At 41.9% G+C, this 16,718-nt stretch overlaps 2 protein-coding genes across 3 annotated transcripts in view; both read right to left on the bottom strand.

The window, feature by feature from the left end:
• Positions 1-1,508: 1,508 nt before the first annotated feature.
• On the bottom strand, positions 1,509-12,491 carry LOC131231958 (psbP domain-containing protein 7, chloroplastic). The gene is made up of 3 exons (XM_058228380.1): positions 12,045-12,491; positions 6,617-6,839; positions 1,509-1,984 (listed from the first exon to the last, which is right to left on the bottom strand). The coding sequence occupies exons 1-3, from the start codon at positions 12,376-12,378 to the stop codon at positions 1,654-1,656; spliced, it is 888 nt and encodes a 295-aa protein (XP_058084363.1). The 5' UTR covers positions 12,379-12,491; the 3' UTR covers positions 1,509-1,653.
• Positions 12,492-14,945: 2,454 nt separating this feature from the next.
• Positions 14,946-16,718, bottom strand: part of LOC131231956 (probable manganese-transporting ATPase PDR2) — a 52,734-nt gene continuing 50,961 nt past the window's right edge. For both annotated transcript variants that reach the window (XM_058228378.1, XM_058228379.1), the window contains exon 22: positions 14,946-16,481. In XM_058228378.1, coding sequence (XP_058084361.1) covers positions 15,360-16,481 — 1,122 coding nt within the window. In that variant the 3' untranslated portion in view covers positions 14,946-15,359. The remainder of the gene's footprint in view (positions 16,482-16,718) is intronic.

The raw sequence follows: 16,718 nt of genomic DNA on the forward strand, positions 1-16,718 counted from the left end.
ATCTTGAGAAGGACTTGGTTAAGTTCGGATTGAAAAATATTGAACCGGTTAACACCCCCCCACACTGCTCACTTTCAACTTTCTTTGGAATAATGTCTTATATCAAATGAAGAAAAGTGGTAAATGTCTCGTATACCCTACTCGAGTGCGGTTGACAGTCTTATGTATGGCATGGTCTGTATTAGACTAGATATTTCACATGCGGTGAGTTTTGTGAGTAAAAACATGTCAAACCCCGACACGTAGCACTGAGAGAGTGAAATGGCCACTTCATTATATATGAGATACGACGAACTACGTTTTGACATTCGAAAATTTTGAGGAGAGACTAGTAGGTTATATAGATTCGAATTATGTTGGTAATGTGAACAATAGAAAGTTGACTTCCGATTACTCATTTGTGTCAGCGGGTGAAGCGATCAATTGGATGTCAAAGCTTTAGTATGTGGTTGCACTTTCCACAATCAAAGTGGAATACATGGAACTGAGCAGCATTCAAGGAAGCTGTTTGGTTGAAATGAATGATGAATAAGTTGGAGTTTCAACAGGAAGACATGCTTGTGCATTGTGACAGCGAAAATGCGATCAATTTGGCGAAAAACTTGGTGTACTATTCCCAGACTAAATACATTAATGTTCATCATCATTTTATCCAGCAAATGCTAGAAGAAGGCAATGTCACTTTTGATAAGATTCACACCGGTGAAAATCTGGTGGACATGTTAACGAAGATGATTCCTACAGATAAGTTCAGTTTTTGCTCAACTTCTTTGAGCTTGACAAATAAGGAATGAAGGTGGAGTGTACACGGAAAGCGACAGTGATGGTGTTACTACTGAAGTTTAAAGATGGTGATAACAGCTTGGAGCAGTGGAGATGAAGGTGATTAAAGCCACGATGGAGATTGTTGAAAAGTGTCTTTAATCTGGTCCAGTGGAGTTAGGTCAAGTGAAACTCCATGTGATGTTCCCGATTGACCGAGGTTTGATTCCAGTCGATCAAGAGCCTCTGTCATGGTTTCGGTCGACCGAAGGTCAAGTGGGGTTGACTAAGCAGAATGCATAAGTGCGCGGTTTTGTTTCTAATTCTATAGGGGGTTATATAGATCATGTTAACACGGAATTAGGATATCTCTAAGAGAGAACGAAATAAGCTTAGTACGTTTTTAAAGGTTTTGAGGGAGAAGCTAGAGTTTCTTATATGTAAGTTGTTCCATATCTTGTAACTTTCTAATTACAGTGAATTGTTCATCACTTGGTGCTATAATTTTTTTATACAAAGTTTTTTTTTTTTTCTACATAAAATTCGTGTGTTCTTTGTGATTGACTGAAATTTTCTTTTCCTATTGCGTCGTGATTCCGTCTCACTGGACAACTTGTTGCGTCCCCAACATTAACTATTATTTCTCTTATGTAGAATTTCTTTATCTAAAGCAGGAGGAATAGTTCGGCCAGGTCATTAAAAAAATGCAGTCCCCAATCTCCAGTCTGCACGTGTTCATTGGTGACGACTGATTACATCGTGGCCCACTTGGATGGGCCCCATTAATAACTTTTTGTCATAAATGTTACTATGAAAATCATTACAACATCGCGCATTCGGGATGTTTAAAAGACCAAATGCTGAACTATTACAAATGAAGAGATAAAGAGCTTAAGAGAGAGATTTTCCTTCCGAGGTGAGACTGAAAGAATCAGCAATCGTATGAAACTCCTCCCTAACCTCTGGCCATGCGGACTCTGGCGCCTGAGCATTTAGAGTAAACAAACGGCCCTCACATGAGGCACAGACAGCGACATTGTGACGGAGAAATGAAGAGCTCTGTACTCTGAATTCCAACTTATAGTAGTTGATTTTCCTTGAAGGATCCTCTCTCAGGGCCGAATCTATTAGAGTCACATTAATATCCGGGCTTCGCCCAGACCCAGAAATTGTCCTAATCACAGCCTCTCCAACCTCCTTCGGACCGCCAAAAGCTTCAATTCTGTTGAGAAATACACCATAACTGTCATTAGGGAACTAAATTAGTAGGACATGATTAAAAAAATGTATAGGATAGCTACATGATTAGCAGGAAGAAATGGAGATATTTGCCCAGAGTTATTATGTGATTGTTGTATACCAATCAAATTGAAGGAGAAATTTTATAGGATAGCTATAACAATAGCCATGCTTTCTGGGATAGAATCTTAGGCAATCGAGGAAAAAACATGTTCATAGGATGAGTGCAGCTGAAATGAGGATGTTGAGATAGATGAGTGGCCAATATGTAAAGAGCAAAAGTAGACTCGAATGGTTTGTTTACGTGAGAGAGACCAAGAACTGCGCCGGCTAGAAGGAGTGCGTTGGTGTAAGTTAAAGGCTCAAAAGGGAAACCAGAAGGCCCAAAGGAAATGGGTGAAGGTAATAAGGAAAGACTTGATGACCTATGGTCTAATTGAAGTTATAGTTCTTGATAGAGTGGAATGGTGGAAAATGATTCATGTAGCTGACCTCAATTAAATATGACAAGGCTTAGATTATGATGGTGATTAAGAACATGTTGGTATCAAGTTTTTTTTTTTTTTTTTTTCTACTGATATCGCCACTTTAGCTTGGATTTTTTAAAGCAGTTTTGATGTGCTACCACTGAATCGTGGTTAAGATAAGAACAGGTGAAAGCAGGAAAATGGATGCACGTTCAGTCTTCTGTGACACTCAAACCCCAAGTGAACAGTGCCTGATGGGGCAGCGTGTTAACGACAACGTTGCAGTACAACCAAATTTCTACCTTCCATATAAGTAAAGATAGGGATGGGCATTGGGTCCCTACTCATGGGTCAGTGATAGACTCTGTGACTATCAACACTGAGGTCATGGGTTCAAGTGCCCATTGTGGTGTGTGTGGGTGTAAAAAAAAAAAAAAAAGAAAGAAAAGAAAAGAAAAAAGAAGATAGGGATGGGTGTCACGCAAGTAAAAATGTTGTTGGTGAAGAAGGCAAAAGTGCATTAATCAACAAAGATAGTAAATGGAGCCTTGTTACCAAATGCCCGAAATGGATCATCAAGCCCAAGAGACGCAAATGCCGAGAATAAGAAGGGTTATGCAAGGACACCTCCTCCCATGCTGTTCACACGGCATGTAACTCAAATCCAAAACGCCCAAATAGTGAAACCCAACTTAGATGGGTCATATCCCAAAGTCATTTGGATCATTTTTATATCCATTACATATCCACCAATAGGCCACTTAGGACCATACTTCAATACTTCAACTAGTTGGAAACATTCACCTTTCCTTCTAAAATGATAATCACCACAGATGAACATCCTCCTACCCATGCCTTCTAACAGTAACTCTTCAAATCAAGTAGAGCAGCAAATGGGCTGGTCCAGCCCATTTCAGCTAGCTTTGGATTGGGTTTGGGCTAAGCCTCGAGATTGATGGTTTGGACCCATGCCTAAGTTTTAGGCCCAATAATTAAATGGGCCCAACAAGTAGACCTTGAGTTCACAGGCTCCGCTAGGCCCTAGTCTCAAGTCCTTAGCTCATGGGATGAGCTCGAACATGCTTTTCCTGGGCCAGAACACCCCATTTGCCTTCCTAAAACTACGATAAGTGGCAACCCAAAGAGCAATTAGACATTACTATCATAGATACTCCACCAGTTCTGTATTCACTGTTTCTTCCTTCCCTTTGTATTCTCACTTCTCCCTATGATAACCACCTGATCGAGACAACCCCTAGTTTTGTAACCAAATGCCTTAAAATTAAAAAAGAAAAAGAAAAAGATTCAGGTTCAAAAAATTCTAGCTGTAGTTCATTTCAATGCTTCCCAACCAATGACTTGCATTCTCAAGATAGCTTTGTAGAACAATGGCTCCGTACTTCACATCATTGGCAAACAGAACGATGCACTTGGATGACTCAACTTACCCATCTTATCCACTTTAGATGTTCTTTCATCTTGTTTCTGCCTTTTGAGGTTATCTTAACACTTCTAGAGTGCAAGTCGATGCACAATTGAACTGAGTCACAAGTTTTGGTTGAATGAGGTGGAAAGAACTGAATTTTGATTTCCAATGCTCACATTCATATTGAGGGTCTTGGCTATGAATAGCAACTGCATTACTTTCAAGTTGGAGTCGAAAGAAAGGCAACTGGGATTTGAGGGCTACTTTTGCCACTGTGGATACAAGGAAACATGATCAAGTTTCATCATTGCCTGTTGATCACGTTGAAAGTTCACAATTCAGTTCACTTGTGCATCCAAACACAGCTCAGTCTCCAATCGTTTTGATGTGATACATTGGTCTGAAGAGTCAACTTTCCATTTTCAAGGATCTGACTTGGTAAGATTTCAATATCCCTCAATCATATTACCTTCTCTCATTTATATATATAGCACTTGTACAGTGTGTAGACTTCTATAGCAGGTTAGTAGCATGTAGAGTTGGCAAAAGATTTTTCGAATGTTCTAGAGTTCTCTAGGTGGTTCTTGTATCCAGCGAAGTGTAGAATAGTCTAGGATTCTAGAGTGTTCATGACCACTGGATGAAAGCCACATGGCCCAATACTTGTCACTGACGTAAAGTAGCTAGAAAGTTCTTAAGCCTACAACAGGTGATCCCTCATTCATTTGAGACTCACTCTTTAGAGTTAAAAGTCTCTCCTTAGTGCAATACAAAGTTCTCCCACTAAATCTCGTGTTCCTTATCATCCTAAAAAGTGTGGTGCATAAGAGCTGTATCGGGTTAGCATTGGATCATTGCACAAGAGCCGCACCGGCATGTAGGCTAAAGAATTAGCAAGTCCATGATGTTGGTCTGTATAGAAATCTTCTTCCGTAGATGCCATAAAGAGGGTGTTTGGCTGGCCATGAAATGCTGGGGGCATGCTCCACTCGTATTGTTTAGCCTACAATTTGATGCTCATTCATAAATGGGCTGAGGCGTTTTGAGAAAATGTGTTAACCCAAACAGGTCCCAATGAAATGATTATAGGTTCTCTCCATATTACAAGCAAGACCGGGTTTGCATGAATTTGTTTTGATGAAATAACAAGCATGCAATCAAATTCAAGGTTCAAAGTATCAGTAACGATATCAATTGGCATTAAAAAACTAATGTGAATCTGCATGTGTCGGCCGTATCAGTGTGATTTTTTTAAAGAAATAAAATAATCTGAAAAAATATTAGATAAACCATAAAAAATAGGAATTGCTTATTTTTATCTTAAATGTGGAGTTTGACTTTTTCAATAACCCAATTCATTTTATTTTTATGGATTTAAAGTACTTGCAGTTTGTAAATTAGTTAACACATGAATTGCATATTCTTATTGAAAAGGTTTCAAATCCAACCAATTGGACCACAAGTTACGGTCCACCCAGTGGATAACATCTAACCTATGAAGTGGATGTGGCATCCAATCCATCCAATATGTTGGTCCCACCACGAGTATCTCCTTTGCAAAAATCATCCATATCCACTCATTGAGTGGACCACACTTGTATTTTGCTATTTATCAATGGATAGATTTTGTTTTCTATGTTGTGGCCCACTTGATCGGTAGATAGGGCTGATTTTTTTACTAGCTGATCCTCATGGTGGGGCTAACGTATTGGAAGGGTTGGATGTCACATGCACTAAACAGGTTGGAAGTTATTCAATGGGCGGACATAACTTGTGGTCTAACTGGTTGGACATGAGACCTCATTCTTATCACTTGTAATTACATGTACCATTTGTGAATGTGAGAAACACATGGGTTATATATACTACTACAAGTCTATGATATGAGTCTAACAAGAGGAGGGAGCTGCGCCAAATCCCTTCCCGAGCTAACGGATCTTCTCATCAAAATACCATGTCAAGAACACCAATCCTCCAACCAAAAAAAAAAAAAGAAAGTAAAAAAGAAAAAGCAACTAGTACAAAAGTACATATATTTTATAGAGCTATAGAGCTTTGCTAAGTGCATTATAGAGCTAGCATGCGTATGCAATAAAGTTCATATACAACCTACATGTGCTAGCATGCGTATGCAATAAAGTTCATATACAACCTACATGTGCTAGCATGGCACATCGAATCCATCCATTAGAAAGGAACCACTATATTGATGCCCTAGACCCAAAATTAGGTTGATCCACTGTCAGGTGGGCCATAGTTTGCAAAACATATGTACTGCTCTGAAAAGCTTGCCTAAAGTTTTTTAACAAATCCACCTATTTCCAATACTAGGGCCCACATGCTGAGTGGACCAGATTTATTTTTGGAAAACATGTAGAAGTTCGAACTAACCTGATGGATGGATTGGATCTCGGACAAATGTGCCATCTTGGCACATATATGGTGTGTACATGAGCTTTATTGCACATGTCTGTGCGCTTAGCAAAGCCCTATTTTATATATAAATTACTGCCTGTTTGACTGCCGCTTAGAAATGAGTTCATCTCAATTTAGTTAACAGTTATTATGTCTTAGGGATTACAGTTAGAAGAACCTTACATTTTGAACTTAGATGCTTCTTTTCATGTATGTATGCATGCCTGCTCATATGCCAGTATGCAGATTATTGCATGGTCTACTTCATAAAATACTGCATTTTAGACGAAAATAAGAACAAACTTACGAGAAATCAAGAGGGACCGGAGAAACGATGACACTGACGTTAAGCTCACCATTGGACCCTGGTGGGCCAAACGCGACTATAGGCTCATTAATCTTCTTCGGAGGACGAACAGATTTTTTATCACTCAAGGGCGGGGGATCAAGCGATCTCTCTAACTCTGCCTTTCCAGCTGCTCTGTACAACAGTCTCTGATCTCCAACCCAGTTCGCTGGGTAGATGAATTCTGCGATGGATACTTGTTAGTTCAAAACATAATTCTAAAACTCAGTCGATCGGCTCGAAACTCGGCCAATTCAACTCAACGAGATTTCGAGCCGAGTCACTATGAAACTCGCCCATGAACCCCACTTAGTTCTGACTCGGTTAGACTCGTCAAGCCGATTCACCAACTTGGTTGACTCAAACCGAGCCAGTCTTGAGTGATGGAGCTTTTAATAAATAAAATAAAATATGGTAGGAACAAGACTTGAACCCTAGAGCTTCCACAACTAGAGAAATTGTTAGCCAATAACCATGTGTTAGACTCAATGATGAATTTTGCCATTTTTTAGATAATATGAATTCGAAGCCTCCATTATCACTTTAAACAAATTTCTAATTAATTATAAAATAATTATTAAATATCACGTCAATTCAAGTCGAGTCTTTGAGTCAACCCGACTTGGCTCCATATCGAGTTGAGTCGAGTTTTCAGGTTTTTGAAATATGGTTCAAAACTGATGCAGCAACAACAATTCCTTGATGTTTTTACTACCGGATACGAGGCTAAAATCGAAGCCATCCATTTGTAAGCATGCAGATTTTCAAAATTCCACAAATACCACTAACCATATTGAAGATCTCATTTAGTGTCCTGTAGAATCCTAAAGGCCACAACTCTCCTAAAAATTAATTGCATGGGCAAAAATGTCCATTTGCTTCTGTTGTATATAGCAGAGATTTTTGGGTTTATAACTTCATGGGAATGAACCTGTCTTGGGATGGTAGCTACTCACCGCCATATAATTCATTGTATGTCTAGTGCATCCAGACCATCCATTAGGTGGACCCTACTGTTGATGGCCATGGTATGAAAGAGAAAAAGGCTGTACCAATTGGACAATGTAGATGTTTGATTAATAGACCTTACCTGTTTTTGTGGACTGTTAACCGTTTTCAATATTCATTATTTGTTTGAAAGCCAACTATTGAACAGCTAAAATTACATGGTTTTCCATTATGTTTGAACAAGTGGCGGCAAGTGGGCTCCATTGTTTAGTTATCCAAACTGTTGATACTGTGGCCTTACTATGGATGGCCCATTTACCAAAATTCCTTCAATGGGAAGAATCAAAACCCTTCAATAGGTAGTCAACACATAAATGGTTTAACAGGAATATACCAAAAACTAAAAGAAAGAAGGGTTCCACCCAACCAAGTAAAAAAATCAAAATATTATATAGATAAGATCATTGTTTGATTATATAGATGAGATCCACCACTCCTTGCTGTTTGATTGTTTTAGAATTGGAGGGGGATGATTGAGGACCAAGGCCATTCGGGTTCGAGCTGACGTGGTTGGAAGTGGTGGGATTCTCAAAGTTGTAGTGGTGGAATTTCATCATGGTGGAGGGACATGCAGGCTTTAGGTTATTCCAAAAACTCAAAAAGGAAGGATCAATATCTGGAAGAGCGAGGTGCTAGGGAAGTGGGACGCAAAGGTGGAAAATATTCGAGCCCTCAACCTAAAGGCGGAAAGGGGAAAGTTGTTGGAGGAGGAAAAAGATGCGAGAGTTAAGCTTTCCATAGAATATAGGAATGGATTAAAGGAACTTTTCAAAGGTGAGAGGTGAGTGCGGCCGCAACTAAACAATTTTCCATTCAATCAAATCTCCGAAGCAGAAGCTGAGTCTTTAGAAGAACTGATATCCATGGAAGAAGTTAATGCAACAGTGGAAGCTTTGGGCAGAGATAAGGCTCTGGGGCAGGATGGCTTTCCGATGTTGGCTTTTAAAGATTTTCTAGGGTTAGTGAAAAGTGATTTGGTAAACTTTATTGCTGAGTTCTTTAAAGAGGGAATTTATCGGCGGAGTTGGGAGCATCTTTTATAGCAATTATTCCAAACAAAATGTACCGAGGGCCTAAATGATTTTAGGCTTATTATCCTTATTGGTGGCCCCCTACAAAATCTTGGCTAAAATCCTAGCATCTATATTTCGAGTGGTTCTAAAGAAGGTTATTTTCAAAGTCCAAAGTACATTCATAGCCGAAAGACAAATCTTGGATAGTGTGTTAATTGCCTATTAAAGTATCAACTCGCATCACAAAGGAGAAAAGAAGGGCATTACTTGCAAGCTCTTTTTGTTTTTTGGTTGAAGGATACATTATTTGCAAGCTTGACATTGAAAATTTAGATTGGGATATTTTTTCAATTATACGTTGGGACGCTTTGGTTGCGGGCAAAATAGAGGAGTTGGATTCAAGAATGTATTTGGTCAGCCAAGTTCTCCGTGTTTGTTAATGAGTCTCCTAAAGGTGTTTTTTTTTTTTTATTTATTTATTTATTTATTTATTTTATAAAGGCTTTGAAAGGTCTCCGTCAAGGGGATCCACTCTCCTCTTCTTGTTAGTGGTGGTAGTGGAAGTGCTTAGGGCCCGTTTGGCCGGATGGATTGAAAGGGATTGAATGGTATTAGGGTGGATGGCATGGATTTCTAGGTAATGATGGTGTTGTCAGTGGATTGTCTTGAGATCTATGGGATTGCTATATCCCTGGATTGCTATATCCAGTCTGTTTGGCAAGCCTGGCCAATCCCAGGATTAAACCTTCCCATCCCTTCCAATCCCTCGAACCAAACACGTCTCGGGCAAATTTGAATGGATTAAGGTGGATTGGATGGGATTTAAAGGTAATGATAGTGTTGTCAGTGGATTGTCTTAAGACCCATGGGATTGGGATCAGATCACCAACTCTGTTTGGCACGCCAGGCCAATCCCGGGATTTAACTTCCAATCCCTTCCAATACCATCCAATCCCTTCCAATCCGACCGGCCAAATGGGCCCTTAGTAAAATGTTGGATACAGGTTTATCCATGAAACTCATTCAATGTGGAGAACGTAGAGTTTCAAAGTTCTCATCTTCAATTTGCTGATGATACCGTCCTATTCGGTGATGCAGAAAAAGAAAAGGTAGATAACTTGAAAAAAAAAAAGTTCAATGCTTTGAAGTGGTGCTGGGCTTGAAGGTAAATGTTCTACAAAGTAAGATGCTGGGTGTTCATGTTTCCAAGGAGGAGGTGGAGAGAATAACTGAGGAATTCAAGGGTCATGCCAAATCTTTTACTTCCTCGTACATTGGCCTCCCTTTATGCGTAGGCAAACTTGTGAAGCATCTTTGGGATAATATTATCAAAAAAAAAAAAGTAAAAAAGCAAATGATCAAGGTGGAATAATATGCATCTCTCACTGGAGGGGTAGATTAACGTTAATAAAAGTAGTTATGCCACATTTGTTGCTCTACTTTCTCTTTTTAGGTGTCTAAAGGCTATTGTGGATAAATTGAAGAGATTAAGATGAGATTTTTTGTGGCAATGTGCACAAGAAAATTAGAAGTTTCACTTGTTGACGTGGGGGAAGCTGGAGTTTATGAATTCTGCATCGCTAGGTTACTGGTTATGGAGATTTGGTATGGAAGAAGGTAGCTTATGAAGAGAAGTGATAGCTAGAAAGTATGGTATTGACAAGAGGTGGTGGACAAAAGATTCATCCTTATATAGGGCATAAGCAATGTAGAAGGTAGTTGCTAGGTTGGTGACTAAGTTCAAGGAGGGGTTCGGATTCTCAATGGGAGATGGAATGAGGATTCAATTATGGGAGGATGTTTGGACATGAGAGAGGGTGCTTCAAGAAGAGTTTACGAGGTTAGCAAGGTTATCTATAGAAGTAAATAATCCTATTGCTCAATGTTTTTCACTTCCTGGTGAACTAGTGGTTTGGGCTCCTCCATGTCAAAGGAACTAGTCAAGTTGGGAAGTTGTCGATTTCATTTAGCTATTGGCTTGGCTTCAATGCTATTGGCCTTCCATGGGAGGGAGATATGTGATGGTGTGGAACAAGGAAAAATCAGGTCAGTTTTCAGTTTGTTCCTTCTAAAGATTGATAGATGGGTTATTCTCCAAGGAGCATAGAGGTCACACTTCTTACATTTGGCACTACGGCGCCCCTCCTAAGGTAGTTGCTTTTTCTTGGTTGGCAGGAAGAAACAAGGTGCTCACAATTGATAACCTTCAAAAGAGGAAGATGGTGATGCCTAAGATCTATGTTGTGCATACAAAATGTAGAGTTAGTCGATCACTTTTTTATTTATTGCTCTTTTGGTAGAGAGGTGTGGGAGAGGTTCTTGTTTTTAAAAAAAAAAAATTACACAAGCACCCACACTCCACACGCTCACACACCCACCCACACCACGTGGGCACTCGATCCTTGGTCTCAATGTTGAAACAGAGTCTGTCTACCACTGAGCCATGGAGCCGGACCCTAGGAGAGGTTCTTTGATATCTTCAAAATATATTGGGTGATGTAGGGATCCATTGAATGCATCCTCCTAGCTTGGTGTGGGAGTGGGGCTGGGAAAAAGGCGGAGGTGAGAAAATGGGATGCCCCAAAATGAGGTTGATCCAACTATTAAGTGGGTTACACCATAGAAAACCATAAAACAACACCTAAAAACTCCACATTCACATGGAGCATCACATATTCATGGTCGGATAGTCTGATTTTTCGCATATCCTATTTTTATGGTAGGACAACCTTGTTGTATGGAGGAGATGTCATACAAACACCATAGTGGCCCCCACATGCCGACTAGTTGCTTGTGATCATCTCTCTCACACACGCACGCACACGTGATTTTTCGCGTGTCCTATTTTTATGGTGGGACAACCTTGCTATATGGACGAGATGTCATACAAGCACCATAGTGGCCCCCACATGCCAACTAGTTGTAGACACAACTAGTTGCCTGTGAGCATTTCTCACACACTCTCAACTATTGTCTGTGGTGTGGCCGCCCACATAAGTCATGGATTGGCATGATTTTTAGGCCTGTGGCTCATCATGGAAGGGTGCATTTGATTAATGGGATGGATGTCCATCACACATCACGGTGGGGCCCACAGAGCTTGACCTCATGGGAAGCTTCCCATGAGGTCGACCTCATAGTACCTTTTCCCACGCGCATATATATGCTGAGAATCTTCCAATTTGGGAACTTCTGGTGAATGAGGTCCATTAAATCAAAGGTGTGGATCACGGAACCACGGGCCCCACTTGTACGAAACCAAAAACTCGAATGTGCTCTGCACACTCTCCGCCCGAGCATTGCATTATATCTACACCTCTAATTTCGGGTGTGCGCACCACACCCAGCGCGCATGTTAGAAAACTCACCAAATCCTTCGTTGGTTTCCAAGCAACGGCTGTAGCCCTCGACCGGATAAAGGACGTCGAGTTTCAATCTCCGGCCGATTTCAGGCGAGAAACCGAGAAGGAAGCTCGTGACTCCGGCGAAATTGGCCCCGACGGCGACCAGAGAAGCCGAACCTACGCCAGCAAGGAGCCGCCTCCGGAAAACCCCGGCGAGCGGAGCGAAGTCCTCCGCCGGAGATCTCTCTCGCCGGGGCGAAAGTTCCGGCGGGGCTTCTTTCCGGTCGCCAGGAGGCTGGGAGAGAGAGATCCGGCGGACGGAAACGGTTATAGGGTAGTTGGATATATGTACGGCCATTCTACTTTCACACCTATTGCCTCCTTTTTCAGGCGTTGGATATATGCACACGAAGGCTTTGTTTTTGTTACACGTGGGACTTGGGATATGGTGGGCCCTTGATGTCCTTTGGATGGATCACTGACCGTGGGGCCCACTTTGATGTATTGTCTTTTATCCACGCCGTCTATCCGTTTTGGAAGCTCATTTTAGGGCATGACCTCAAAAATGAAGCAGATCCAAACATCAGGTGGACCATAATACAGGAAACAATGATAATCGACCATTAAAAACTTCTCGCGGGCCATAAAAGTTTTGGATAAAGCTGATATTTGTCTGGTCTCTTCATCCAGGTCTTTGTGACCTAATCAACAGGTTGGATGGCAAATAAACATTCCAGTGGCCCATGTAGTATTGAATGGTAGCGATTCAATCACTACTGTTTCCTGTGGTATGGTCCACCTAAGATTTGGATCATGTCTTAAAATGAGCTTTCAAAATGGTTGGACGGTGTGGATGTAAGGCAGATACATCACAGTGGGCCCCACAGTCAGGGATGCACCCAAACCGGCGCCCCCCTTGGGATGTGGGCAAAACCCCACGCGTGTGAATTGGCTTCGCTGGGAATAAGGTACCTGTGGGTAGCATGTATAAGGGCCTGTTTGGGAGCGTGGATTGGAACCTGGATTTGAAATCCACTTTTGCGAGTTTCAATACTGAAGTAATGGGTTAGAGTACCCCATGTGGTGTGTTGGGTGTGAGGGTGTGTAAAATAAATAAATTTATTGGCATGGTTTTACTAGGAGTTGATTGGATTGGACCCGATCTAGTTCGGATTCACTTGAGTTGGGCCAATTCAACCCCAACTGAAGTGGGTCATGACTTAGACTACAGACCGAACATGTCGTTCTCTGTCTCTGATTTTTTAAGCTATGTTTATTTTAATAGGTAGAGTGTGATTCAGGCTAAGTAATTGTAGAGAGATACTCTAATTTTCTAACAGAACAGAGTATTTTTTATGTGAGCATTTTATTAGGCCCTCACCTTGGCGTACCCGATTTACACAGCCCAATTCATTTTTGTGGTTGCAGAATCTCTTGAGCCAGTTGGAAAAATTAGGCACATTGTATTGGATTGCAAATTGATGGGATAAGGTCCCGTTTGGGTGATGAAAACTGACCAAAATAACATCAGAATCCGGTACTAAGGTGGAAAAATAGTAAATCAAATCAGTGAAGAATGGCGTGGGAACATCCAAACATGCCCATATGGTTTATTATGTATTAAAATATACAATACTTGGTGCATTTGGCCCACCTAATAAGCTGACCAGCCTGACCTTGTGGCAAGACATTAGTACCCAGGGTGCTGTTTGCGTTTCCATCCAATCTATAAAGAAACATAGATACACATTCGAAGATTGTCGCATGCACACGGTCATGTACGTGTGCTGCAAAGGTGGGCCCCACCAAAATCATATGCCCGAAAATCAAGTTGGTCCAAATCAGATTTGCAGATGACCTTCAACACACTGAGCACTTCCTGCAGTGGCACATCCAAGATCTGCCTGCAGTGAATGTGCCTTGCCCAACCATAAGTGCTGGTCCACATTAGGTGGGTTCACACCGTATCAGCCTGAGATCTTCTTCGTGGGTCCCATTGTCTGAGCATGATTGAAATCCAATGGCAACGAGGCATGGTTTGGTTACGAAGGCTTCTGTCTAATCTTGGGTGCACCAAGATGGCAAATGGGTCAGGGCTAGGCCAGGGATTGGAAAAGCCAGTTCAAAACACTATTTTTGGGCTACCGGTTTCTAATGCATTCTATTCAGAGATCTTGCATCTGGGCTGCATACGCTGCTGCATTCCTTTTTCAGTGAAGGCATCCAAAGGGCCTCCTTGGTCGGAAGTTTCACGAGCACATGATTTTTAACCACACGTGTAGCACCAGTATGATGATCGCCTCCATACATGCAAAACATGTATGGTGATCAGATATATCAACCATCCGATGACAGCTATTTCGCACGCAGAATGAGTTCCATACCTTTGCCATCCATTGATCAGATGCCAACCAGCATATATTAGCACCACCCCCACCTTGGCTTTGAGTCATATCCTGCCCACGCCATGACGACGACCAAATCAACAGTCCTAGCTGTGATGCACAATCCAAATCAACGGTCATAATCCAATAAGAGATGAAACTCGGAAAATATACTTGGAAGAGCTTGGTGTAGCATCCTTAATCACCACAAGCCAATGTACGATTCTGATCAGCCCAACAGCTCGGTCTATGCCTTCATAGGTGGAAGATATCCTCAAAAACTTCCCTCAGTGCCAAACCTCTCCCACTATCTACATTGTCAAAACGGGCCATTTACAGTGTCCATTTGCAAAACAAGTTCTTGGGGCATGGCCCATCCATGATGGTCCGACCAGAAGAAATGATTGCATTAAAGATGTGGGCCACCCTGTAACATTTCCAGGTCAAGTGACTATTTCCAATAAGCTCTTCAGAAACCCTAAAGGCAGAAGAAGAGGCATGATATAAAGATCAGAAACAGAATATTAAAACAATAAAGAAAGATCAAAAGGTACGAAAATTTCCCGTTAATTCTTCAAAATGATACAGATCATTCAAAAATTTCACTTGGTTTTTTCAGAAAGTGATACATTCATTGGTTCAACAATATGAAATCGTATTTTTAAATGATCAATTCTCCTTGTTACTGGTGTGTGGTTGTCTGAATTTACACATCCTAACCTCTAATATCCTTCGCAAAACCATTTCCCTTTCAGCACAATCATGTAAATGAGTAGGAAAAATATTTTCCAAATAAAATTAAAGTAGATTTTATCTAAGCAAAGAGGGAATTAACCCAACAAAAATTTCACATGTCATCTTCAACTGTTACCCTTACGCTGGGCCGCCGCACCATCCATAGGCGATTGCTTTTGCAGGATCAGATCGCCCTTCTTTTTTTTAAATCCGATGGTGATCACACGCCTTTCTTCTGTAAGGTAGAGACCGCCTGCCGTTGCTTCTTCTGCCAGGCTGGGATGCGGCCTGGGAACACCCACCTTAATGTCCTCTCCCATACAAAGCAGACCGCAAACATAAGAAACGCCCAAATGAGAAGCTTCCCTCGCATTGCCTCTGGCAACGGGACCAGCTTCAAGTAGTCGTTCAAGTCCCGGAACAGATCCGAGGCGATGACAGTGAAGAATCCAACAGCAGCCAACAGCGCATACAAGAATGGCTTGTTCTCTGGTATGCTCTGATTGAAGGGATGGCCCATGTAGTTCACAGCAAACGTGGCCACCTGAATCATCATGTTCACCATGTATGACACGGTGTTCACCAGGTTCGGGTGGAAATCGGAGTCAGGCTCGATACACTCCTCTGGCATGTACTTCCCGGCCTCGTTGACGGCTGAGATCAAGAAGAATATGTGGACCGCAAATTGGCCTAGGAGGGAGAGGAGGACATAGGCACAGAATATGTTAGGGTGGGGCCGGGCAGCTGAGAGTGTTGGGAGGGGGCGGGCATGAGAGATGAAGAGGAAGAAGGCAGCAGTGAAGATGCCACTGATGGTAGCCTGGACGTCACCGAGCTTGACGCCATCCAAGTACATGACACTGAGAACATAGGCTGTTGCGAGGCAGTTGAGGCCCAGTATCTTGAACATCTGGAGGGTAGTCACCAGGGTGCTCCTGCCCTGCCGGATAATATCTGTGGTAGGAGCCACAGAGGCGTGCTTGGCAGTGAATGGCGACGCCATTGATGCATCACCAAGCTTGACAATAGGTGGGGCCCGCCCATCACCCTCTTCATTCATCTCGTCCACCAGCTTCTTCAGTTTCTGACGCTGCTTCTCAGCAGCCGTCAAGTGTCGGTTGCTCGTGGAGGGAGCGCTGGAATCTACCTTGGAGACAGCTCTGGTTTTCCCAGGCCCATCGCCATTTAGACCAAGGGCCCCACCCACAATCGCAGATTCTGCTGTGGGCTTTGGCTTCTTTGATTTACCTGATTTCAACTCGGATTTGGAGGTCTGGGAGGATGAATCTCCTGGTTGAGCTGGTGTTGGGACCGCATTCAGAAGGGCAACGCCTACATGAGCCTGGATAGAAGTTACTTGAAAATTTTAGATTCAATGACAATTTTAAAAAACATAGAAGGCAACGCATGCCCTTCATAAAGGCTGTCCCTCAATCAGACAGGTGAAAAGATTTACATGCTGGGCGCACAAGAGAATGCATTTCAAATCTCCAACCTTCTAACAACAGTGGACCACAACCAGTATGCAGAATAAGAAAACCGATTCCTATAAAATTCCATTTTGAATGTGCATGGGGAT

Source organism: Magnolia sinica, chromosome 17 (assembly GCF_029962835.1).
Source record: "Magnolia sinica isolate HGM2019 chromosome 17, MsV1, whole genome shotgun sequence".
Lineage (NCBI taxonomy): Eukaryota > Viridiplantae > Streptophyta > Magnoliopsida > Magnoliales > Magnoliaceae > Magnolia > Magnolia sinica.

Bases quoted from the DNA above. Each gene is read 5' to 3' on its own strand.
- LOC131231958 (XM_058228380.1), bottom strand. From the start codon at position 12,378: ATGGCCGTACATATATCCAACTACCCTATAACCGTTTCCGTCCGCCGG. The intron at 6,840-12,044 runs GTGAGTTTTCTA...TATCCATCGCAG, and splicing joins GGAAACCAACGAAGGATTTG to AATTCATCTACCCAGCGAAC. The intron at 1,985-6,616 runs GTAAGTTTGTTC...ATTTCTCAACAG, and splicing joins CCGGTCCCTCTTGATTTCTC to AATTGAAGCTTTTGGCGGTC.